Source organism: Suricata suricatta, chromosome 5 (assembly GCF_006229205.1).
Source record: "Suricata suricatta isolate VVHF042 chromosome 5, meerkat_22Aug2017_6uvM2_HiC, whole genome shotgun sequence".
Taxonomy (NCBI): Eukaryota; Metazoa; Chordata; class Mammalia; order Carnivora; family Herpestidae; genus Suricata; species Suricata suricatta.
Window position 1 is genome coordinate 78,660,484 of NC_043704.1, and position 26,165 is coordinate 78,686,648.

Below are 26,165 nucleotides of genomic sequence, written 5' to 3' on the forward strand. Positions count from 1 at the left end.
TTGAAAACCAAGGGAAGTGTTCCGTTCCCATGTGAAGCATTCCATATCAGACAGCCAGAGCTATAACTTGAAGGGCCAGCCATCGAAGTGGAGAAGGAGTGAGAAATTCTTTTATACATTCTTTGGCTGTGATTCTATGTGCTGAGTACCATTAATCAGGACTTACAGATAAAGGATATATGGGGAAGTGAGACTATATTACAGATGATTAGCATGAAAAAGGTAACTCTGGCTCATGAAATATTAGAACTGAAAGGGAGAGTTACAGGGCTATTCTAACATTTTCACTTAAAAATAACAGTAGCGCCCCCCAAAGAAGTGATGTAAATGTCTGAGGTAATAATTTAAGGAAGAGGTTGAAATAGGTCTAGAATCTGAACATCCTATACTGGGAAACATCTTCTCCAAAGAAGACATGTTATTTCACCTGTTTGGGAAACAATTTCTCCAAAGCAATAGCTCATACATTATTTCAACTGTTGTTCTTAAGAGCCTGCAATATATTAAAATGCGTGGGTGCATCAGTCGGTTAAGCCTCCGACTTCAGCTCAGGTCATGATCTCATGGTTTGTGGGTTTGAGCCCTGTGTCGGGCTCTGTCCTGATAGCTCAGCATCTGGAGCCTGTTTTCAGATTCTGTGTCTCCCTCTCTCTCTGACCCCACCTTGCTCACACTGTTTCTCTCTCAAAAATTAAAAAAAAAACCAGTAAAAAAAAACTACAATCTAAACAAAAAGATCCTCTTGTCCTCTTTTACAGATGAACAAATGTTACAAAAGACAGGAGCAGAGACCCTCCCCAAGGATTCCCAGTTCACTGTTGGGACAAGACCAACAAAATGAAGAAGAGTCATCCTCAAGCCTGTTCAAACTGCAACACTGGCACACAGGTGCAAATAAGAGCCACCAAAATTCCGAGAAGAGAGATGCCAGAACGGGTGGGGACACTTAGATTCACAGACACTGGAGACAGGAAGAATCTTAGCTACCATATATTACAAGGCCATGTTGAACCAAAAAGGAAACAAAGGACCAGAAAGCTTAAGTGATGCTAAAGGTCAAACAAGCAAATGCTAATGATGGGTCAGGAAGACCTGAGTCCATGCTCCCTGGACCCAGCCTTTCCACCCAGAACTCCACACTGTCAAGACAGTGCTAAAATGTTCTCCTAATAAACTTAGAAGTGGGCTAATGTCAGAAGATGACTTAATAAGAGTTAGACCCAGAAAAATGACCTTGATGACCTACCCAGAACAATCACAGACTTACCCTCTGTCACCATGGAGGGGGGGGGGTGGGCCCAGAGAACAGAAAGGAACAAACCAGGCATGTCGTCCCAGTTCTGTCATAATTCATCAGGTGACCCGGGCCAACCACTTTCCCCTTCTAAGCTTATGTCTGCTCACTATCAAAACATGGTTTTGGGGGTTAGACTTGATCTTGACGGTTTCTTCTGATTCAAAAGTGCTGCTTTTCAAACACATCCACGTGCGTACAATCTACCTCACATTATAAGGAATTTAAAGTTGTTCACTGTTGTTGATATTTTTTTTCCTCACTTGTAGCCACTTACTGGAACCAAATTACTCTGTTCCTATTTAGTTGAAGTGTATTTTGAGAGTTGAAAATACAGAAGATAGAGAGCAGCTCCTAACAAGATACAATTTGAAACAGCCATTTCAAAAATAGGGTCGTGGATAGCAACTTTATAAAGGAAGCCGCATTCAGTTACCTTGTCTGGAGAACCAGCCGATTGACAGAAATGAAAAAAGATAGAGGAGGGTGACAACATCCTAGCAAAATCTGGCAGGAAAAGACAAGACAAAGCATACGTTATGCCTTACCTCACAGGCTAAAAATGGAAACAATATGGGGAGTGGGATTCCTGAAAATGTCAGGAATTGTTAATTTCTAATAATAGAAGATGCATCTGCTCCCTAATAATTGTCCCAAATATGTCCATTTCATCTTGGTCACGCTTGCTGTTCAAAGACACCTCTAGGGGTGGGATTTAAGGAAAGGTATTAAGCAGGCTGTGTTTTAGCTTATGGGCAAGTAATAAATTGTATCATGTATCTTGAATGTATCATAGATAAGCTGCTATATTACAATTGCCACTTCAGAGAGCTGTGAAATTAGGTGATTAACTAGTTGGTACCTAAACTTCTAATTTCTGTATAAGTCTAATTACAGGAAATAGAAGTGGGGGTTTTGATTTTTTACTTTGGTTTTCTGTTTGGAGTATCACTGTAACTACTGTATTGTAAATGACGGAAAATAATTGCATATGTTAAAAAAATAAATTGTATAAAAAAAATAAATTTTCTGCAAAAAAAAAAAAAAAACAAAAAAAACAAAGACACCTCTAGGAAGTGGCATATGAGTGAGAACAATCGCTAGTCAGCCAGCCACTCTACCCCTGTACACAGCCTGGGATGCAATTACCGCTAGGAATGTGAGGAAAGAAAATCACAGCTTCCTCTGTACCGCCATCATCAACAGACAAGTGCCTGAGTTTAAAAAAGCACTTGTGGGGATGCCTGAGTGGCTCAGTCAGTTGAGTACCTGACTTCAGCTCAGGTCATGATCTCACAGTTCATGGGTTCAAGCCCTGAGTCAGGCTCTGTGCTAATAGCTTGGAACCTGGAGCCTGCTTTGGATTCTGTGTCTCCCTCTCTCTCTGCTCCTCCCCCACTCATGTTCTGTCTCTCTCTGTCTCAAAAATAAATTAAAACATTAAAAAAAAGCACTTCTGTTAATATTTCTCATTGCATTGCACAGGCAGAGTCCCGTCTGTGCAAATAATAATAATGAATAATAATAATAATAATTAATACTAATATTAAAATAAATAGAGATTGGTGGATATGATTCCTGTCGACAAAAGAGGATAACAAGGGTCAGAGAAAATGAGCACTTTCCTAGTCACTCAGGTAGAAAATGGAAGAATTAGAATTTAGGATTCAGAAATTTCACTCCAAGACTCATGCTCTGGCACCTTCCATGACACTAAGTCAGAAATGCAAATAGGAAAGGTCTTCCCTTCAAGCATCCAACTGTGATTATCCTATTATGTTACTGTGAATTAGGTCATGGCTATAACTATTTAAAAGATAAGCTCTAATTGTCTCTTTTGCTTTCTACTTCTCCATTTAGTATACTTTTCAATCACCTTTCCAGAAATATTTATCAAATGTTCAGGCCCCATTAATATGAAGGACAGGGATTTTAAAAAGGGGATGGGGAATCATGGTCTTCTGTCCTTCAAGTGCTTACAGTCGCATTAGAAAGGTTAATTGATCCACAAATAACTGTATCATAGAGTTGCATACAGGCAGGTAATATTCAAGTATAGGAAATAAAAGACACTAGAGCAGAGAAATAGAGAATTCATAAAAGGCTATATGTACTCAAGGAGAATTGAAAAGATCTTGAATAGAGTAAAGAGATTTAAGATATTTCCCAGATGAGCATACAGACATCGGAGGGATACTGCGGTATGCACTAGCACTTGGCAAATACAAATGTTCCTTTAGGTAAAAATAGAGGAAGATCAGACTCAAAGGGTCAGCTATGGTCAGAAAATGCAAGTGTGCAAGTTCTGCACGGAAGGAGCTTGGCCTGTATCCAGGGTATAGACCTCCGAAGGGTGAGCGCGTCCCCATGACGAAAGGAGAAGGTGGGCAGGGGTGGTTGTATCTCGGGACGCAGTGTTGATGTGGGAACAAACACATGGTATGAATCACATATATTTTAGGCGGTACACAGACAATTTACATCAATGCCACTCCTAGCAGGAATCCTATTTTTACGAAAAAGTTTACAATTGAGAAAAAGTAAGTACCGGACTCTATTAGGAAGCTGTTGATTTCACCTTACTCAGAGATGAATGTGAATCCACAAGACAGCATGCATTTCTGTCTCTACCCTCAGAAATACAAGTTAATAGAGCGCTATGCAAACACTGACTTCCCAGGGCAGAGGTCCAGAAAGCAGAAACAACATTTAGTAAGGAGCAATGCTACCCGAGTCTCAGGACTCTCCTCTCCAATTTAAAAGCCTTTTTCAACTCCAGAATCTGCTCACACGTCATGTCAGCCTTTCCCCAGAAATGTTTCCTTTTTCACAGAATAATCAAGCAATAATCAAAGAGCTACCATGTACTTGGCAATATACTGAGACTATATTAAAGAAACAGAACAAATAACAATGTTGTATAAGGAAGATCCTAACTAGCCAGGCCTACTTTTCCCTCTCAGGTCTCCTTTATTCCATTGTGAACTTTTTCTTTATGATACATCCCACTGAAACCAATTCTAGGGGTTCTGTTCCCACCTGTGGTTCAAAATGGAATCTGGGCCCTCACCTGGATTTAACTCAAAAGAATTGGAAGTATGGAGACGTTTTTGACCAAGTCACATCCCCTTCTCAGTTTCTTTTTAAGTTTATTTCTTTATTTTGAGAGAAGGAGTGCCACTGAGGGAGGGGCAGTGAGAAAGGGAGAGAGCAAGAATCCTAAGCAGGTTCCATGCTATCAATACAGAGCCTGACACGGGCCTTGAGCCTACGAACTGTGGGATCACGACCTGACTCAAAATCATGAGCCAGATGCTCAACCAACTGAGCCACCTGAGGCCCCCCACTTTTCAGTTTTATGTCCTCCTTGGAAATAGGGGAATAATAATACAAACCCCACAGTGACATTCTGGAAACCCGGTGGGATAAGGTCTTGGAAATGGCATGCCCAGCAGAATGCTAAATGTACAGTAAGTCTTCTACAAATGTCAGCTCATAGTGTGTTCTATAAATGGGGACATTACAGGACAATACTAGTGGAGTTCTAGGAGACCCTCAGATACCAAGTAAAAAGTGCTGGTCTCACGGTGAGGCTAGAATTTAGTGGCTGAAGACAGACAAGAATAAAGGACTGGATTTTGAAGAGAAGCGAGGCTCTCTCTGAGGACAAGAGTATTCAGATGCTCACAAAAAGGGACAACTCTTAGTTGCCTGCCCACATTTATCAGATCAGAACCTTTGGGAGCAGGGCCTGGCAATCTGTATTTGACAAGCCCTTAGCCCCTCCTCCAATTCTTTTTAACACTAAATTTGAAATCGGCTGGCCTAGGACTTGGTTGTCTAGTGCTAATGCAGGGCTAACAACAATAACTGGACCGATTTCATTAAAATCCCACAACTCTGAACGCACGTAAGGAGAAATTCTTCACTAATGCATTCTAGCCCAGTTCCCAGGGACAGGGAAATGCTGGTCTGACAGCACTCTTTTCCCACCCACAGTGCTGATAGAGTAAACACAATCTACTTCACTTCTCTTCATTTGTAGAAATGGCAACAGCACTTGCCACCTCGAAGGGGTGCTATGTGTCCCCATTTACTGGTGTTCATAAAGTCTCCCGAGTGTTCTGAGAAATCAACTATAAGTTGGCATTATTCATAGCACCCTGTTGGAGCTTAATACATATTCAATTAAAAAACAATGACAACAATACAGCAATATCCACAAATTAGCATTAATTACAGCCCTGTATTCTTCTCACCCTGCTGCCACACAATTCTATCCAGGCAGAGCTGTTTACATCTAGAGATTGTACAGACCCTCTCATTAAAAAGGGTCAATCTTTGCTCAGTGGCATCAGCATTGCCTCTAGGAAAGTTCCTATCACACTTGCCTCAGGAGCCTTGATTTTACAGAGGATCCTCCTATTTGACAAACAGGAGGACAGGAGGCAAATCTCTACCCGGAAGAAAGACAGGATGCTGCAAAGCATCTGGGACTCCCATACCCCCTCTCTCCAAATGGCTCTGTCTAGACTCTAGCTCCTCTTCACTAGTGTTCTGGTCATTGCCCTAGTTCAGGCCCTCATCTGCCTCATTGGACTCTTGCAGCTCACCCTAAGCCCTTCCACCATCACCACATCTGACTCGGTCTAGTCCTACTGTATTATAGAAATGCATCTGAATAGAGATCAGGTGACTTTATTCTCCTTTGTAAGGTTCTCATTCCCAAGCAATAACTAATACGAACTCAAACTGGGAAAATCCCCCAAACTGCCATCTAAACTACTAAAGAGAAGTAATCCATTTATTTGAAATACAAGAGTGGCTGTAAGACCCAGAGGGAACTTTTACCAAAAAAAGATAGCAGAGACAGACAGAAACAGAGAGTCTGATTGACGGAACAGCTTAAGCAAGGTCTATAAGGCTATGTTGCTATCTATGTTTAGCGTTCAGCTTTCTCCAGGGGACAACATTTGGTCCCCAGCCAAGCCAGCCATTGATCAAGAAGGGGAGTCACCATTCTATTTCCCGCCATCCTGACCTGTCCCTCTCAGGGACCACAGCACATGTTACTGCCTTAGGCTGTGCTGACTCCAGTCTCCCACTCTGCATGAGCCTTTGACATGCGGAGCTGAGGAGTAGGAGCCCAGTGGGTTTGAGGGTTCATCAAGAGAAAAAGAGAAACTCAATGTGTTTCACTGAGTAGCTATTTTCACTACAAAAAATTCCCATATTTATTTTTCCCCTTTTTGAAATGGCACTAAGGAAACACATGCCAGACCGCCATGAACAGGGGCTGTACTTTCCAAACAGTAGCAAGGACTAAAAATAGAAAAGCATGATTTGCTCAAGATATATATAACTTCCTCTCCCATTTCCTTTCCCCTCCACCCTGAGTCAGTACCCAGAAGTGGTACGTGTTGAACTGTTTTGTTTGTTTACAACAGCATCAAAAGAGTGATAAGCCCATGTATAGTGGATATTCCATAGATGTTTCCAGAAAATTCCTATCACCAAGACTAACAATGACTCAATCAAATCAATCCACAAATATCAACCAGATATCCCTCAATGAGATAAAGGCCATAGCCTTTATCCAGGCTGATCCAGGAATATGAGCTGTGACCCAGCCTTTAGACCATTTTTAAAAGGGAATGAACAAATGGGCAATAGAATGAGTTTAGGCCATTGAGTCCAGAATCCTCCAGCTGGGACTGGAGCCAGCTCTCAAATGGTGTCACCTTCAGTGGTTTGCTTAAAAAATCTAGCCCTCATCCCATTTACTCATCACAAGAAAAATGGACTGGATTAGGACCTTTCCAAATCTGAGTCTCTATGATTTTTTATGTTAAATAATTTGTACAGGTTTCTTCCTTGTCATATTTTTATTCTGGCTATTTCATATATGGCTTAGAAGCAATGTAAGTGTGTATGATATAAATACATTGGTCTACAAAGAAGCATATATTAAGTGGCAAGAAAATGAAACATTATTAACTGATTCATTGTCACCATTATTATAAACCACAGGTTACTGGATACTCTACACTTCGTACCTTAATTAGATAACTTTCTAAGAATGTGTCATTCTTCCCATTTTGCATGTAAAGATGGGTAATGTGACTGATAAGCAATAGAGCTGAGTATCCTGGCACTAAACTGGGGTCATATCACTACAGCACATTACCCAGTCGGTAGAGCCAGGAAAAACAGAAGGGAGAAACTGGTGGCATCAGAAACTACCAGGAAGAAAGTCAGATTTGACTTCAGCAGTTCAAAATGGGAAGGATTTCCAATCAGTTGAGAAATGAGGATATCTCAAGCAGCAAGAAAGACACAAGGAAAATTAACTCAGCATGGGAAGTGGACAATGGGGACATTCTATCAGCTTCACAAGAGCAAGGACTGTAAAGGGCACAGTGGGAAATATGGTGTGCTTTAAAGAGTGAGGTAGGTCATGGAATATTCTGAAAATCAACTAAGAAATTTAATGAGACAGGCAATAAAAATTCATAGGAAGAAAATAACATTTTTCTGAAGACGAATCCCTTAGGGATATGCAGCTGGAATGAAACAAACAACAAACAAAGCCATAAAAAAAAAAGGGATCAAAACAATAAGTCTATTGTGACATGGAGAAGGAAGAAGCTAGGACAATGAATAGTAAAATAAAGAGATGAGAGTACACTTGAGAGTCCCTTTCGAACCAAATATATTAGATGTTGGTAACGGATATACTACAAAAGTAAGATATATCGGCAATGACCAGAGTTTAGAATTTGGAAGAATAGAAACATTTCAGAAACTTAACAGAAGACCATAGGGAAGAGGAAGGGGAAAAAATAGTTTCAAACAGAGAGGCAAACCATAAAAGACTCTTAAAGAACAAACAGGGTGGATGGGGAGAGGGGGCAGAGGAGAGGGGCAAACTGATCATGGGAATTGAGGAGGACACTTGTGGGGATGAGCACTGGGTGTTGGATGTAAGTGATGAATCATGGGAATCTACTCCCAAAGCCAAAAGCACACTGTATACACTGTATGTTAACTAACTTGACAATAAATTGTATTGAAAAAAAATAAAATATTGTGTTGCTTCTAATAGAGTGGAAGCCTTGGGGTAAAGTGATGAGAAGCTCTGGAACATACTGAATGTGAGGAGACAAAAGGCTGTGGAAAGACTCTAGGATAAATGGCATGATAGTTGTCTAAGGAAGACAGTCATCAGCAGTTCAAGTCATTAAATAAACAGAGAGCAAAGTTGACTCTATTAGAGTTATGATTTCTATTGAGAGAATACAGAAGGCAAAAGGGAGAGCACTGAGTGGGCACCTCACTTTAGGATGGGGGGGTACCTGGTACGAAGGAGAGAAAGAGAATAGTCGCAGAGCAGGGGAACTAAGAAGGGTCTATAGAGTGAAAATTGATGGAGGAAGTGGGAGGTTCAAGTCATCAAGTGTTACCTGCCTGAAAGAGGTAGATGTCAGAAAAAAGAACAATCATGGAGGAATCAGAGGCGGTGGTAAACATGTAGAAGAACCATTTCAGTAGAGTCGAAATGACTCCTGTTGATGCTAAGACCATGGCTTTAAGTCCCAGTTTACAGAAACAGGGCAGGCAGGGAAGGAAGGAGAGGAGAGACTCTTATTTAATGAATGTGTAACTCTAAGAAAACACCTCTCTATCGTGGCCATGGCCTGAAACTGATTTCTATCCCCACTGGGTCAGGAAAGAATTACTAAAGTGACCCTGTATGGCTTTCAATGAGCGAAAAGGAAATGAAAACAATCCTCTAGGTACATTTCAACTTTCAAAATGGGTTAATATAAAATGATAATAAAAATGATGAAGTCTCCTGAATGTATACCGTGAAATACTCTGCTGGCTGCCATGTTTTTTGTTTACTTGTTTGATCATCTCTTCATGGAATACCTAAGCCTCAGCTGGCAGGTGCTCTATGAAGTTCTGAGACAGATCTTCCTAAGTCACGACCCTGACTCTGAAGTGCACATGCTGTAGTCAGCTAGGGCTTGAGTCAGTACATCTCTGTTCTGGGGAGAGTTGGTCATTCTCCTTACAATACTTGCCATCCCATCAACACTGAAAGGCCCTGCGGTAATTCATTGTAAGGATGATATAAATTTTAATAGAAAGAATTAAAGCTCAAGGGTGTTGAAATAATATTATCAAAAATAAACACTTTTAAGGTAAATCCTTTACTTACTCTTTTAGAAAGTGCCATCAAATGAATTATTTTTATCTGATCATTGGGGAGGGGAAAAAAAGGAAACAGGAAGCATCCATACTAGTTTATGGCTGAAGAAACTGAGATTTGGCTCCTAGGGATGGTCTTTCCCAAATTACATCATGTACAGTTCAAAACAGTGGTTTCAGGACAGTCACACACTGTTTTAAGCACTGAAAATAATATAACTTATGGGGAAAGATGAGTCTGAGCACCTTCTCTCTCTCTCTCTCTCTCTCTCTCTCTCTCTCTCTCTCTCTCTCTCTCTCTGAGGGTAGTGTCTCATTAGACAAATCCTTTACTTCTAAAAATAACAGCAAAATCCTCTTTTTTTAATCATGTGAATCCTTCTGTCTGTGTTACTCCCATTTCCCCTTTTAAAAAACTGCCATAAACACAGTTTATCCACCAGTACCACCAATTGTACTCACTTTCCATCATAATAAAAATTGTCATCTTTATTAGTTTATTGAAAGAAATATAAAACCAAACAATTAAGAATTCTATTTTACAGGCTAATAAATGTATTTCCCACCTTTTAATGTCAAAGTACATTCTTTCAATCCATAAAGATATAGACAATTGCAGAGAGAGAGAGAGAGAGAGAGAGAGAGAGAGAGAGAGAAGAGTCTGAAGACAATAGTGCCATAGGGAATTCTACAACAGAACTCATAAGAGGAAGAGCTTCCAAATAGTGAGTACTTGGAGAGCAAAGTGACAATTGGTCTTCTGTGACCTTCATCGAAAAAGAAGATAAAGAAAAGTACCAATAAAGAATGATGGCAAGACAGAGAAAGGAATGGACTGACAGGACTCAGGGTCTGATCCCTGCCTGGGACACTTAATACCATGGAAACTGGGACTATGACTTCGCCTCCATGAGCCTCAGCATCCTCACTTGCGCTAGATGGGGATTATCCTTACCCTTCCGTTTTCATAAGTTATTAAAAGGCTCAAGTGAGATCAAGTGTATAAAAATCTTTTATTTAAAAACAAAACAAAAAACACTCCAAGTCAAGTTTGGAATTTATGGAATTTGCAGGCCTTGGACAGGTCATACTCACAAAAGCTAATGATAAAATAATGCTAAGAATAGTGTAACCCCTTAAGGATTGGTATATGCATTATATGCAATAATATATTGTAAGTTATCCAGTAGGGGGGCATAAACACTTGACTTTTGAATGGATCAATTGAAATCAGTTATGCACAGAAAATCTCCCCAAAACATTGGGAGTTACACAAATAAAATCTGAGTTAATGCCCTAGGTTTTTGGTCTTGGCATCTTCTACTCCTTCTTTTACCCCTTCTTTCAGATCAAGTTGTTTTGTGCCCATGTTGAGTGGCTTATGTAAATTACAATGGAACTAAAGGATTTGTGAGCCCAACAGAACCTCCTACCAAATCCATGGATAAGAAGTACATGGAACATACAATCTGTGAGGGGATTGTCAGAGAATACGCCGAGGGCTGGAAGGAAGATGTGCTTATTTCCACTAAAGAACAACACCGAAAGTGATCTCAGTGGCCCCTGGCCACCAGCCATGAACACATATTGTTGATGACTTTGGCTGCTTTTAGAGAATTCAAAATGATCTGCCTTCTCTCATTTGAAAGTGAATTGATACTAAGCCAAGAGGCTTAAAAGTCCCCAAAATACATTTTGGTTTTGTCCACTTAAAAATAAATCACTGCTTCCATGATACTTGTGTGATCTAAAAAAGTTGTGTCAACTTGTTGGATCTTAATTTTTTAATTGGTTAAAATATATTTGTATCTTTTTTTAAAAAATGCAAAGATCAGGTAAAATAATATAAAGTATTTTGCAATTTGTAAATTACTGTGAAGTTATAAAGAGGTGATATTTTGTGGCCAAAGCAGTGAATTCAGAGCTGTAAGAGATCTAAAAATTAGTTCAGCCAATCATTCATTTTACAGAGGGAGCTTGTGGAAGTACCTCTTTAGCAAAAGGCTCAAAATCCCCACGCATTTAGGAGCAAGGAATGGGATCACTGATGACCTTCGGGGAGGCACAGGGAAACCAAAGACAGTGACAACTGTTTCGGAACTCAGCACAGAGGCCAGAGAGCCCTGAATTGCCCAACAGTGTTGACATCAACAGTAAATATTTACTCAGCGCTGGGATTTGTCAGGCACATACAATATTCTCTCCACGCTTCTCAGAGCAACCCAAAGAGGCAGACTCAATTACTATGCCTGGTTTACAGAAAAGCAAACTGAGGCATGGGAGGTTAAATTATATGTCCATAGGCATACAGCTAGTGGGTCACCTGGCCCCTGCGCACACAGTGTTGGCCATCACGCCATGTTATCCCTAAAGCTTGACTTGGCTTAGATGACACAACCAAGGAGGGCTTTTCTGTGGTGAAGCCCTGAGGGCAGGAGAGTGAGCTTGAGATTAAAAAAAACAAAAAAAAAAAAACAAAAGGTAGCATTACCTGACTTTAATAGCTGACTTTGAGCTGTCACAACAAGAAGGCTGAGGGGGTGGGGGAGCCTCTTGGGAAATGATGTTTGGAGTATAGAATGTCATAACAGCAGTAAAATCACTGAATGAGTTCATCCTTTCTAATAAAAAGTTCTTTGCCACATTCCCCGACACTCCTGGTGAAATACTCATTGAGAAGCATGGATGGGGAAACAGTGAGGAAACTCAGCGGCTTAGAGGATTCAACCAGAGACCACCCTGCACCCTGCTTCTGCCCTTGCTTGGCACATACGGGCCAGTGAAATAGGGGCTTTCTTATGAGCCTGTGCATCCTCACAGCTAAGAAGTAGCCGCGAGGACGGCAGTAAAGCTCACAGGTCTGCTCTTGGGCTGACCTACCACTGCAACCACAAGAGGAGGAGATAAACCATGAAGCTTCTAATGGAAACCTTTCGTTGGCCTGTCTCCCCTAATTACTCACATAAAATGAAGACCAGATGCAGGTACCTACTCTTTGGTCACCAAGCTTATTAAAAGTCTACATATTCCTGACCTGGACAGAAGACAAAATTTGGAGTACAAGTCAGCTGGGTCTACCAGCACAGCACATCCAGAGCCACATCCCCTCCCCTGAATGCAGGTGGATGTACCATTCCTAAGTCAAGAGCAGACTACCACCACAAAAGAGTTAAGAAATAAAGGAAGCAAGCGATAGGGATCCTCCCCTAACGCAGAACTACTGAGAAAGAATATTAATGTGAAGAAGGGATAAGAAATCCCAAATCGTAAAATAGAGGTTCTGTAAGGATGAAAAAGGCAAACAAAACGTTAAACTGCTTTTCCTTAATAACACAAGAAAGTGTCCGCGCCCCCCTCCACTTTAGCTAAATAAAAATGTGACTCTTCCAGCCAAACAGATCTACTGACTGCTAAGTGAAAACACGAGTGAGGGTAGGGACCTGTATCCAAGTGCAGTGCAGTGAAACCAAGAACTCCCCCAGATAAGGTTTGCAGATCCAACAAAAAAAGGTAACACACTGGGAAAAGAATCACACTGGAGTCAGATTTCTCATTCGTAATACTAAATGATGCTAAAATAATAACATAGAAATCTTGACTGAATACTGATAAAGGAAATTTGATCCTAGGAGTCTACCAGCAGCCAAACCTTTATGTAAATATAAAGGCAAAAATAAGTCATTTACAGATATATAAAAATGCAGGAGCTGGATTATCCATGTAGCCTTTCCAAAAAAAAAGAAAAATGACTGTGGCAGGGGAAAAAAAAAGAAGAGAAGGAATCAGAATGATGAGTTCAAGAAAAAGAAATAGCAAACAACAAGACACATTGCAATAAACAAGTAAAAGTTACAGTTTATGGGTCGCCTGGGTGGCTCAGGTGTCCAACTTTGGCTCAGGTCATGATCTCACAGTTCATGAATTCGAGCCCCGTGTCGTGCTCTGCCCTGTCCCCCCTCTTTCTCTGCCCCTCCCCTGCTCAGGCTCTCATGCTCACTCTCTCTCTCTCTCTCTCTCAAAAATAAGTAAACATTTAAAAATGTTACAGTTTATTAATAATGTGGTGATACAATTTAATGTGAGAAATGGTTCTTTCAAAAGGGTTTACATTATAAACTTTAAAATATCACAGCATATTCTCCAAATTGCCTAAAAGCTTTTGGATATATCAGAAAGAAGAATGATCAAACCTCACATGGTGTAGACATTGGGCACGGTGTATATATTCAGACCATGATTTTTCCATGATAGAGAAACAGGATTGAAAGTAGGTGAGCTACATGGTTTGATTTATTTTCATTATGAGACAAAACATATTAAAAAATAAGTAAGCATGTTATAGCTTTGGAGAACTCACTAAGATTCTTGATGAGAGAGACAAAATGAGAAGAAAAAAAAAAAAAAAAACAACTTCCCCTGACTAAGAAGCAATTGCAATTTCACACACCTCTAGGCAAAGAAAATTTTCTGAAATATGCAAATATTGTAAATTACTCCTTATAAAGAAACCCAAGAGCTAACGGAACCCTAACCTCATTGGTTATCCTGACCTACGGATTGGTTATCCTGACCTACGGCATCACCGACAACAGCGTTTCTCCACCAGACTTTTCTCATCCAGCGATTGGCCAGTTCTTCCTTGCAGAAAGCATGTGGGTGCCCCAGGTCACGCCAAGGGAGCAGTGGCCGCGGTAACGGGATTGACAAGTGTGAAGGAGTGAGTATGTGTACACCTACTCTACTACTGATCCCCAGAAAAAGGCTTACCTCTTTAAATAGGTCCTTAAAAAATAGAGAGGAAAACTACTACAGCATTCCATGAAAAAGGTTCAAATTGCTAAATGAAATAGTGGGGGTACCCCCTAAGGGGCTCTAGGCCTACTACTTTCAAAGAAGCTTTTATAAGTCTAGACACCAAAAACTGTGCCCTTTTCTCATCTGAATTTCCAATCACATGATGATTCAGAGAGAAAAGCAAACAGGAAACCTTTGAAATTCACTTCTAGAAAGTCTTATTGACCAAAGCCAGTGACATGCCTAGGAGCCAGCTCTGCTAAACACACGCTGACCTACCGCTGCAACCACAAGAGGAGGAGATAACCATGAAGCAAGCTACTTCTGCCGCTGTTGCCAGGGTCACAAACAGCCCTACAAACCAACCAGGGCTCGCTAACCCAGCACCCAGTGAATAAGGTAAAGGGCCAGGAAATAAGCATCTCAACCACTCCTTTGGTATGTTTTCGTAGATCAAGATACTTCTCACTGTGCAGAAAGGACAAACGCTTCAGAGTGGATCAGAGCTTCTGATCATTAGGGGTTTCTTCAGGCAAGACTGCACATGACCTTTACTCTTTGTAGCCTTTAGAGCTTGGATCTCCTTTTGCACCCAGCCTCCTTCCTCAGCCCACTATCGGGCAGCAGAAGGAACAATCTCTACAATAGGGTGTGTCAAAGCCAAGTAAAGCGAGTCTTACTGTTTCTGCGAGTGCACAAAAGAATGTGGCCACAGCTGTGGGCCTGAGTCCTCCATGTCTACAGGTGAACATCTGTCATTCCATACCTGTGACAATGACAGGTCTAGACTAAGAGTCACAAGACACAAATTCCAGTGCTGGCTCTGCGGAAACTATGGTAGATTCTAAAATTATTATTGACATATGTGGGTAACTGACTATAATCTATCATTTGCCATGTCCATAAAAGAGCTTTGAAAATGTTTTCAGAACAGAAATGAGTTGGCCTGCAAACTTTTAAAGACTGACTAAGACAAGACCATAAATGATTTCAGAGGTTTCCTTTCTCCCTTCTCTTTTCAATTAACTCTGGGCATTTCCCCAAGTTCAGAGCATAGCTCACATTACACTGTTTTCACTCAGGCCTCAGGAAAGTCACTTCTTTCAGCAGCTCTCATGATCTACTTCTTAGGGCACACATCACCTAACCCTCACCTGACCTGGCTGTTCCTTTGCATGGGCACTGTGTTCTAAGAGAATAGGAAGAAAATCACTGGGAAGAAATCATAGGGGTGCCTCGGTGACTCGGTTGGTTAAGCGTTCGACTTTGGCTCAGGCCATGATCTCGCAGTTCATTAAGTTTGAACTCCGTGCCAGGCTCTGTACTGACAGCTTGGAGCCTGGAGCCTGCTTTGGATTCTGTCTCCCTCTATCTCTGCCCCTCCCTGACTTCACTGTTTCTCTCTCTCTAAAAAATAAATAAACATTAAAATAAAATTAAAAAGAGAAATAAAGAAATCATACAGAGACAAATTCCCTTCCATAAGAGAAAGCAGTTGTTAACATAAGGAGTAAGCAAGAATAGGCATCATGGTCTGTGTTCTAAGGTGGAGGAACTGTAGTGACAGCAGCAAATGTGGTCATGGCCATCTAGCTGGGATGAGCAGAAAGGCGGACATGAAATCGGGAGTATATAGAACTCTGGAGAGTGGGCAGGTTAAAGCAAGCCATGGGACTGGATCACAAAGAGGGAGGAGGTGAGGAGATATCATCTGGCGGTCAGGAAGAAAAGTCAAGCAAAGGTCTCACGAAAAGTGGATGTTAACTATCAGGCACCCAAACACAAAGCCATCAGGTATCAGGAGACAAGTCCCAGGGTGCCTGGGTGGCTCAGTTGGCTAAGCATCTGACTTTGGCTCAGGTCATGGTCTCACTGTTCCCGAGTTCAAGCCCTGAGTCGGGCTCTGTGCTGACAGCTCCGAGCCTGGAGCCTGCTTCAGATTCTGTGGCTCCCTCTATCTCTGTCCCTACCCTACTCACACTCTGTCTCTCTCAAAAATAAGTGAACATTAAAAGAAACTTAAAAAGAAAAAAAAAAGAGACAAGTCCCTGAAGACTTCTAGAAAGTGTACTGGAGCTGTCTGCATGGGGTTTCCCACAAGTGCAATAGGTTATGCTTGATGGTGTGTAGAAAATACCACATGGCATCTAACAGCATATAGGAGATGCCACCCTTATCTTTACAATATTAAATGACACCTGCAGTAAATGCTCAATGATTTCGGAATAAAGGACAAATTCCACAGTAGGCAAAGCAGGTCACACTACTTTGTGCTCTCCTTCAATGCTCTTAGTTTTCTTACTTCATTGCTAAAAGATCTATTCCCCCAGTGGAAAATTAAAGTCCTACCCAGCCATCAAAGCTTGGTTCAATTGATACCATTTCCAAGGATCCTTCTTGTAGATCCCTAGTTAGTTAATTTATTTCCCCCACCCTCTCCCACAATATAGGGCTTAGCTTGTGCTTCTGATCAGAGCATGATGACTCAGAAGTAATTTACTATGGAACACAACAGTATAAAAGCTGTGTTTGGGGGCGCCAGTGGCTCAATCAGTTAAGCATCCAGCTTTGGCTCAGGTCATGATCTCACGGTTCGTGGGTTCAAGGCCCGCATCGGGCTCTGCTGATAGCTAGCTCAGAGCCTGGAGCCTGCTTCGGATTTTGTGCCTCCCTCTCTCTCTGACTCTCCCCTGCTCACGCTATCTCTCTCTGTCTCTCAAAAATAAATAAAAAAGATTTTTTAATAATAAAATAAAAATAAAAATAAATAAATAAAAGCTGTGTTTGTGTATACCTCCCAAACTTGATGCAGAGGTACTATATGCGATCCATCTCCTTATCCCTCAACATCATCTCACCTGCAATAGTCTCCGATAAATACTTTGTTAAACAAGAAAAAAAAAAAATAGGAGATCCAAACAAAAGAAAGGAAGTTGAAGTATGATCTCTAATTCCGTTATAAACCTGAAATTCTCTGAGACGCTCCCCAACAGTGAAACTACCCTAAGCAATGCTGTTGACATGCCATTAGCTGGCTGAAATAGGAAGAAATTAACAAGTATAGCATCAGATTAGAACAACATTATAAAGTCCCAATGACAAGAGTCAGGGCACTAGACCCATGATGCCAAGTTCTAAGGCTAGGATCCCTAGTTTATGTGCCTGACTTCCAGAAGGTACTCAATTCGTAATAAGTGAATGAAGAATAAATGAACGAATGAAATGGTCACTCCAAATCTCACAGGTACTGACTGAGGTCAAACTGATCTTGACAGAAAAGACAGGGGCACCTGGGTAGCTCAGTTGGTTAAGCATCCGGCTTTGGCTCAGGTCATGACCGCATGGTTCATGGTTTTGAGCCCCATGTCAGGCTCTGTGCTGACAGCTAGCTCAGAGCCTGGAGCCTGTCTTAAGATTCTGTGTATCCCTCTCTCTCTGACTCTCCCCTGCTAATGCTGTCTCTGTATCTCTCTCTCTCTCTCTCTCTCTCTCTCTCTCTCTCTCTCTCTCTCTCTAGCTCAACAATAAATAAAACATTTTTTAAAAATTTTTAAAAAGATAAAGCCCTCATTTGTTTTCCAAGATTCATGTTTTTTTCTCTTAAGAAAAAGAATTCTCAAAACGAGAAGTTTTGAATCAAAATATTTGCCTTTTGCAAAAAAAAAAATAAAAACAAAAAGTATGTAGCAGGTATCAAAGCTTCAGGACACTAAGAAAAACTCCAAGAGCACCTGGTCCTTCAAATTAAAACCATATAATCCCATGTCTGAACCTCAGAGACTCAGAGGCTAATGGAAGACTCTAAAGCAAAGCCATGTGCAAGGGAATCTGGTACAACAGGAAGGGAAAATCCACAAGTCAAGGTTTCTCAAAATGAGTATGGATTAGAGGATCCATACTTCGTGAGCCTCAGTTTCCCCATCTGCAGACACAGGGAATGAATCCATCCAGCGAGCCCTTGGAGAGGCTGTAACTAAAGGCTGATGCCAGGGTTGGACTAAATAATCTCTAAGCTCCTTTTCAGCTCTGAGTATCTTACAATTCTATAGTCATACTTAGTAGACATTATTTTGACTCTGACCTGAAAATCTAGCTAGAAGCATAAACAGACTTCTACATAAAAATACACATTTAACAGCTCTGATTTGGACTTGGCAACCTGAAGTTTCACCAGGGCCGAGGGGAAAAAGTGCAAAATTTTCTCCCGTGACTAAATTACTTTGGGCTCTATTAAACAGTTCATATTCCAAAGTGGTGCAAATATGGCCAGAGCAGGACCAAGTCACTATCCTTCTCACACAAGGGAAGGACATGCCTCTATGCTTTTGACCTTGCCAACAATCTTCCATATATTCAAGAAGAACATGCCTCTCCTACCAGATGTGTCCTTTCCCATTTGGCAAACTCAATTTTATTTTTCATCCTTCCTTCTGTTTTGCAAAGAACATAAGCCAACATGGCAACCGACTTTTTGTTTATTTCCTTCCTTATAAAAAACAAAGTCATGGTTTTGGTACATTTGTAAGGAAAAGGCCCATAGAGGAGAAGAGTTTTTGTAATTTTTAGGAAAACCCATGTTTGAATTCTTCTTCATTAAACCTTTTGGCAAAGCCTTATCATTACCAGTGCTGTTATTTTTATATAGTAATAGTTATAATATCAAAATATCTGGATAACCATTATAGCTTGCCATTTTCAACTCCATCTGTACTTTATTTGGTTCCTAGAGGTAGTAGACAGTTACCTTAGTTTTAATTATGAGAAAAATCGGACTTAGTGTGACCTGTTAAGAATCATATAACTAGAATAAGCTGTTCAATGAACAAACATGAGTCTGTCACAGAGTCAAAAAGCCTTTAAGAGCTAAATACTTAAAACAACAAAAAGGGCGCCTGAATGACCCAGTCGGTTAAGCATCTGACTTCAGCTCAGGACCTGATCTCACAGTTCATGGGTTCGAGTCCCACGTCAGGCTCTGGGCTGGCAGCTCAGAGCCTGGAGCCTGCTTCAGATTCTGTGTCTCCCTCTCTCTCTGATCCTCCCCTGCTCAAGCTCTGTTTCTCTCTGTCTCAATAATAAATAAACATAAGAAAATAAATTTTAAAATAAAATAAATAAAATAAAATGCAACAAAAGTTTCCATAATATTCCAAGAGAGCAAACAGACTAAGTGAAGTTTTTAATTATATAGATTCAACAATATGCAAACAACAGCCCTAGACCAAATAAGAGCAAAGGAATATAAAAGACAAATGTAAGAGGGTTTTTGTTTTTCACTGTTAATAAAAAACTGACTAAAAATAAGAAAACTTGATCATATTATTTCTATTTGCCAAGGGACCTACCTGTTTCATAAAATAAATACAAACTTTATAGGATGCCTATCCATTAGTGGAATTTGAGCTTTGATTTTATCAGCTTACTACATTTTATCAGCAATATTTTATAGGAAAATCAAGATTTTTGTAGGAAACCCATGACACATATATCTCAGACATAAAATTTTTAATGGATTTATAAAAATCTAGGTTCCAAACTGAATTGGAGGCCCCTGGTTATAATCAGAACTTACTAATTTTAACCTCTCAATAGTACAAAAAGCCTCCTCTATTACTTAAGTTCTACTATATGAAAATATACTCCCAAGACACTCACCAGTTCTTCTCCCTTCTCCCCACTCCAAATCTTTGCTTATGTGTCCCCTTCTCAGCAAGACCTCTGGATCACTCTTTCCTCCAACCCACACCCCTGATCTCATTCTAACGTTCTTCATAATCAAGGTACCTATTCTGTTTACATCCACCAGTTTTACTAATGTGGGAGTTTCATGAGCGCAGAACTGGGTCTTTCCTTTTTGCTTTAGAATTCTAGTACTATAAAGCATAGGCAAATAGGCACACGGAATACTTGCTAAATGAATGACAGGCACATGGAATATTTGCTGAATGAACGAATCATTTCTTCCTTTGTCTCTCCCAACCTGAAATTTAGGAGAATGAAAGCCTGACAATGGACTGAACCATTTAAGCAGTTATTTCCCATGGTTTTCCTTCTTTAAAACTTACTATAGGGGGCACCTGCGTGGCTCAGTCGGTTGGGCCCGGCTTCGGCTGAGGTCATGATCTTGTGGTTCATGGGTTCAAGCCCCCGCATCAGACTCTGTGCTGACAGCTCAGAGCCTGAAGCCTGTCTTCGGATTCTGTGTCTCCCTCTCTCTCTGACCCTCCCCTACTCAAGATGACTCTGTCTTTCTCTCAAAAAGAAATAAAAACATTAAAAAATTAAAAAAAATAAAAACCTTACTATGGGAAGCGAGCCTGAGTGGCTCAGTCAGTTGAGCATCTGACTTTGGCTCAGGTCATGATCTCATGGTCTGTGGGTTTAAGCCCCACGTCAGGCTCTGTGGTGACATCTCAGAGCCTGAAGTCTGCTTCAGATTCATTCTCTCTCTCCCTCTCTCTCTCAAAAATTAAGCAAACATTAATTTTTTAATTTACTATGAAAAATTGTAAACATATACAAAGGTAGACCAAATATAGATAGAATCCACCTCCATGCAGTCAACAATGATCAACTCATCACTAATCTTTCTTTCACCTATTTCTCACTCAGTAGCTCCCTACGCTTATCATTTTGAAGCAAATATCAGACACCATCAATTTCTTCCCCAAATATTTTGAATATTTCTCCAAAAGATAAGGGCTGTGGTTTTTCTCTTCTATGTATCTATAATAGCATCATCACCCCTAAAAGACAACAATAATTCTATAACTTTGCTAATTAGTTGTCCCTCCTGATATGAACAGCATGTAGCTGTGTAAATGGTGGCATCTGGTCACTAGAGCATCTACATGATTACAGGCTGAAAACTCTTTCCACCATTGCTTCTGATTCCAGATCCAGGTTGCTGGAGATCAGCATTCCCCAGAGCACAGCACTTGTAAAAGATCAATGCCTCTATAATGTATCTCCTTGACCCCACTTGACCCCACTCAGGAAAGAATACCCCAAGAATGTTTGTCCGGCGCTTTTGCTAGAAAGAGCTTGCTGGCCAATTAGGACCCACAGCAACCAACCAGAACCTTAAAATACCACTCTTCCCCTTGCAGAATGCAATGTTTGTGGATAGAGAGAGAAGGCAATAGAAAAGCACGGTTGGGTCCCTGGGAGAACAAGAAAATGTGGAATTCTCAAATGACATTCCTAAAAAAAAAAAAAAAATGGCCTTCAGTTTCAGAACAAAATTAGTAGGTGAAAGGATTTCCAGGGCTTCAGAATGCAAGCCAGAGGAACTCTGCAAAGCTTCACCGGGGCGTGTTGCAGAAAGCACCTTAGCTCTTTGTGAGTTGTAAAGCTCTCTTTGGGCTCTGGATAAATGTTTATTCACCACAGAAACAATCACTGAATTCATGAGCTTCCTAGCATGGCTTATGAATATGACTTCCACCACCGATCTTACCTGTGTCCTGAAAGCACCTTCATCAAGGGGCGGTGGAGGAGGGAAGTTTCCAGAGACTGATGGAAGAGCACCAGGATCCTCTAGAGGTGGAGGTGGGGGTGGAAGAAAATCACCTACAGAAAGGAAATGCAAAGACAATGTTAACATAGATGTGATTTCGTAGTACTCTTTGAAACCATACATTTGCTGGCATTTTACTGCTTTTTAACTGGCCCTCACTCATCATTGTTTTGCCCTGTTGCAATTATTCCCTACTATAGGTCTCTTCAATTTAATTAGTAGCCTTAATTTTGGGAGTGAGGACTGGAGTTGATACTTAGAAGTGAAATAAAAGCTAGTCTAGAGGAAGAAAAGGAGGAGGCTACGTTTAGCTCGAACATGGTAGGCACTCAGGGTGGTGAATTGCTGAAGAGGCTAAGACTTGGTACTTAACCCTCAGGAAAGTTTTAATCAAGCAGGGGAAGAAAAATGTACACACAGAAAAAGGGAAAAGAAGATACAATTGATGAAGATGGAGAAAGAAACTCTTCGGGAAGCTAAGAAAAAGGAAAACTTATGTCCAGGAAGGATTTTACCAGAACATTTAAACTTCCCCTGAGCAGCAGTTCACAGTGACCGACAAGTACACTGGTGGCAGAAGGACAGGGAAGCAAAGGCACAGATTAAAACATTTAGGGCCTGGGGCGCCTGGGTGGCTCAATAGGTTAAGCGTCCGACCTCGGCTCAGGTCATGATCTCATGGTTCGTGGGTTTGAACCCCGCGTCGGGCTCTGTGCTGACAGCTCGGAGCCTGGAGACTGCTTCAGATTCTGTGTCTCCCTCTCTCTGACCCTCCCCTGCTCACACGGTCTCTCTCTGTCTCTCAAAAATAAATTTTAAAAAAAACAAAAAATTAAAAAAAAAATCTAGGGCCTAGAGAATAAGGGACGAATTATAAAACAGCATAAATATAGGAATATAAAAGAATACTAGTGTATAACACAACTAAGTGCAGTGACAAAAAAACCACAACACTTATAAGTGTGTTGCACATCTAGTAAGTAGTTTGAGTTTATCATGCTTATGGTGGGGAGTCATCAAGCATTTCTGAGAAAAAAAAACTTGGTTGCAATATGATTTACTAAAGACTAATCTAAAAGCACATGCCGGACAGATTAGGAGAATTGGGAAGAAGAAACATCCGATATCAAAATCTATACATAATCCAGGCAGGAAGTTATGAGAGGTGAGCATATCAAGAAAGCTCCACATCATTGCCCAACCAGAACAGCATACCAGTGTCACGTTCTTGGAAGAGAGCACCTAATCTCTAAGATCTGAGGTGCAGACATAAATCTAAGAGCTCTGTGGCTTCATGGTATGGAGATTTAAAAAAAATTTTGATGTTTTATATATTTTTGGTGAGAAAAAGAGAGAGACAGCATGAGCAGGGGAGGGTCAGAGAGAGGGAGACAGAATCCGAATCTGAAGACAGGCTCCAGGCTCTGAGCTAGCTGTCAGCACAGAGCCCGACACAGGGCTTCCACACATGAATCTTGAGATCATGACCTGAGCCGAAGCCGGACGCTTAACCGACTGTGCCACCCAGGCGCCCCTGGAAATTTTTAAAACTACTTTGCAGGGGGCGCCTGGGTGGCTCAGTTGGTTAAGCATCCGGCTTCGGCTCAGGTCATAATCTCATGGTCAGTGGGTTCGAGCCCCGCATCGGGCTCTGTGCTGACAGCTAGCTCAGAGACTGGGGCCTGCTTCGGATTCTGTGTCTCCCTCTCTCTCTGACCCTCCCCTGCTTGTGCGGCCTCTCTCTGTCTCTCAAAAATAAATAAATAAAAATAAAAATACTTTGCAGACAATCTGTTAGGAATTGGAAACTTCCATTAAAAAACTCTATTAGTTTTTTCCCTTTAAAAATAAGATTTTAGGTAATAATAATAATATTCATGGATAAGTAGCTTTTCCTTGCATTTCAGTTGTTCAACACTTAGTGGTAAGGCAGCAGTTTCTGTTACTCAATGAGTTGCTTTTGGATAGTACCAAAATATCATGATTTAAGTCTTCAAAAGAAAAAAAAAATAACCTAAATTGCACAGTTGAAGGATGGCAGCTTGGATTCATTGTTCTGATACACCTTGATTCACTGTTCTGATGGTTTCTTTGGCCCCTATCTGCCTTATAAATAACAGTCTTAGAGTTGGAAGAGTAGCTGTCCAATCTAGCTACCAGCCATAGTCAGACTCCCAAGCAGTAAAATATACTGTATTTAGAGTATTCTGCTTTTTGGACTCCCACTATGCACCAAACACTGTGCTAAAATTTCCTAAATAGGTTGCCTATTAGTCCTACAACCCTTACTGAGGATGGTTCTCAAACTTTAGAGGATATCAGGATCTTGGAAAGGTCCGGTTAAATACAGATGCCTGTGTTCCAACCCCAGAGTTCCTGATTTAGTAGGTGTAGGGTGGGGCCTGAGAATTTGTATTTATTTTTTTTAATGTTTATTTATTTGTGTGAGAGACAGAGAGTGAGAGAGCGAGAGAGAGAGCGAGCGAGAGAGAGAGAGAGAGTGTGTGTGTGTGTGTGTGTGTGTGTGCGCGCACGCAAGTGGGGAAAGAGCAGAGAGAGAAGGAGACAGAAAATCCCAAGCAGGTTCTGCACTGTCAGCACAGAGCCAGATGAGGGCCTCGAACTCACAAACTGTGAGATCATGACCTGAGCCAAAATTGAGTAAGATGCTCAACCGACTAGGCCACCGACTAGGCCACCGAGGTGCCCCTGAGAATTTGCATTTCTAATAAACTCCAAGGTGATGCTCATTCTATTGGGCTAGGACCACACTTAGAGAACCACTGCATTTCAGCCAAGTATCATATGGTTCCTATTTTATTTTTTTTAATTTTTTAAACATTTATTTATTTTTGAGAGACAGAGAGAGCAGGAGCAGGGGAGAGGCAGAGAGAGAGGGAGACACAGAATCTGAGGCAGGCTCCAGGCTCTGAGCTGTCAGCACAGAGCCTGATGTGGGGCTTTAACCCAGAAACTGAGAGATCATGACCTGAGCCGAAGTCAGTCACTCAGCCAACTGAGCCACCCAGGCTCCCCTATTGTTCCTATTTTAGACCCTATAGGATTTGAAAAGTTAAATGACTTATGTCATACAGAAACATTGCTATTTCTCTTATCCTTCGGGGTGTGTACATCCAGAGACATGCTTTGTCCATATCTTTATTAGGATTATAAGTCTCATAAACCTTCAGTAACCCTACCCAGTAGTTCTAGACACTGGCTACATACTAAAACCACGAAGAAAGCTTTTCTAAAAATGCTGATGCCCAACCTCCATCTCATGTCTATTCAATCAGAATCTTTGGGATGGGGGAAAGGGAGTGGGAAAGTGGGGGGGGGGGGCGGTCAGGTGCCAGTACCCTTAAAACCCAAATGATTCTAATGTGCAGTCAGAATGAAGAGACTAATTTGACCTTTCTTTGGCCAAACACTACACTAAAAAATATTTGATACATGTTAAGTAAAAAAGAATCATCACCGAATTCTTCTCTACCTTGGCAAGTCACAACATACAAGAAGGAGGCTCACAATGAGATCTTGAGGGATCAGCAAAGGAAGTCTAGGTTGATGGAGATTAGTCCTACTCACTTCTAGAATGAAGTCTCATTTTCTGCTTCAAATATTCTATATGGACCTAGGTCTTCTTCATGCATAATTTAAAAGAGGATTTCTGAGCACCTTTTTATACTTCACCACATTTTATTATGTCACAGAGAAATGTCGGAGCATTAAACAGGATCAGAAGTGAATGGAATCTTCGAGATTGTATTATAAAGGTAGAAACAGAGGCCTGTGAGAGCCACATGAATAGTCCATATTCTCAGCAAATTAGTCTTAGAATAAACTTAGAATAACTAAGTAAGTTGAGTGACTCTTTTTTTTTTTTAATGTTTATTTATTTTTGAGAGACAGAGCATGAGTCGGGGAGGGCAGAGAGAGGGAGACACACAATCCAAAGAAGGCTCCAGGTTCTGTGCTGACATGGGGCTCAAACTCATGAACCATGAGATTATGACCTGACCTAAAGTCGGATGCTTAACCAACTGAGCCACCCAGGTGTCCTGAGTGTCCGACTCTTGATTTCAGCTCAGGTCATGATCCCAGGGTCAGGGGATTGAGCCCCTTATTGGGCTCTGTGCTGAGCCTGCCTAACATTCTCTCTCCCTCTACCCCTCTCCCCAACTCGCACTCCCACTCTAAAAAAAGAATATAATAAAAAATAAAATAAAAAAAGAAAGTGCCTGACTTTGAAGGTTATTTGGTGACCCTCCTAGAGAAAAACATCTGAATGGAGTCAGCTATAGTACCTTCCAAGTAGCAATGTTAAACTGAAGGTGTAGACCT

At 41.0% G+C, this 26,165-nt stretch overlaps 1 protein-coding gene across 3 annotated transcripts in view; it reads right to left on the reverse strand.

Moving 5' to 3' along the window:
• The window catches only part of LPP (LIM domain containing preferred translocation partner in lipoma), a 662,184-nt gene that overhangs the window by 349,575 nt on the left and 286,444 nt on the right, over window positions 1-26,165 (reverse strand). For all 3 annotated transcript variants that reach the window (XM_029939645.1, XM_029939646.1, XM_029939644.1), the window contains one exon: window positions 21,762-21,874. In XM_029939645.1, the coding sequence (XP_029795505.1) occupies window positions 21,762-21,874 (113 nt within the window). The remainder of the gene's footprint in view (window positions 1-21,761; window positions 21,875-26,165) is intronic.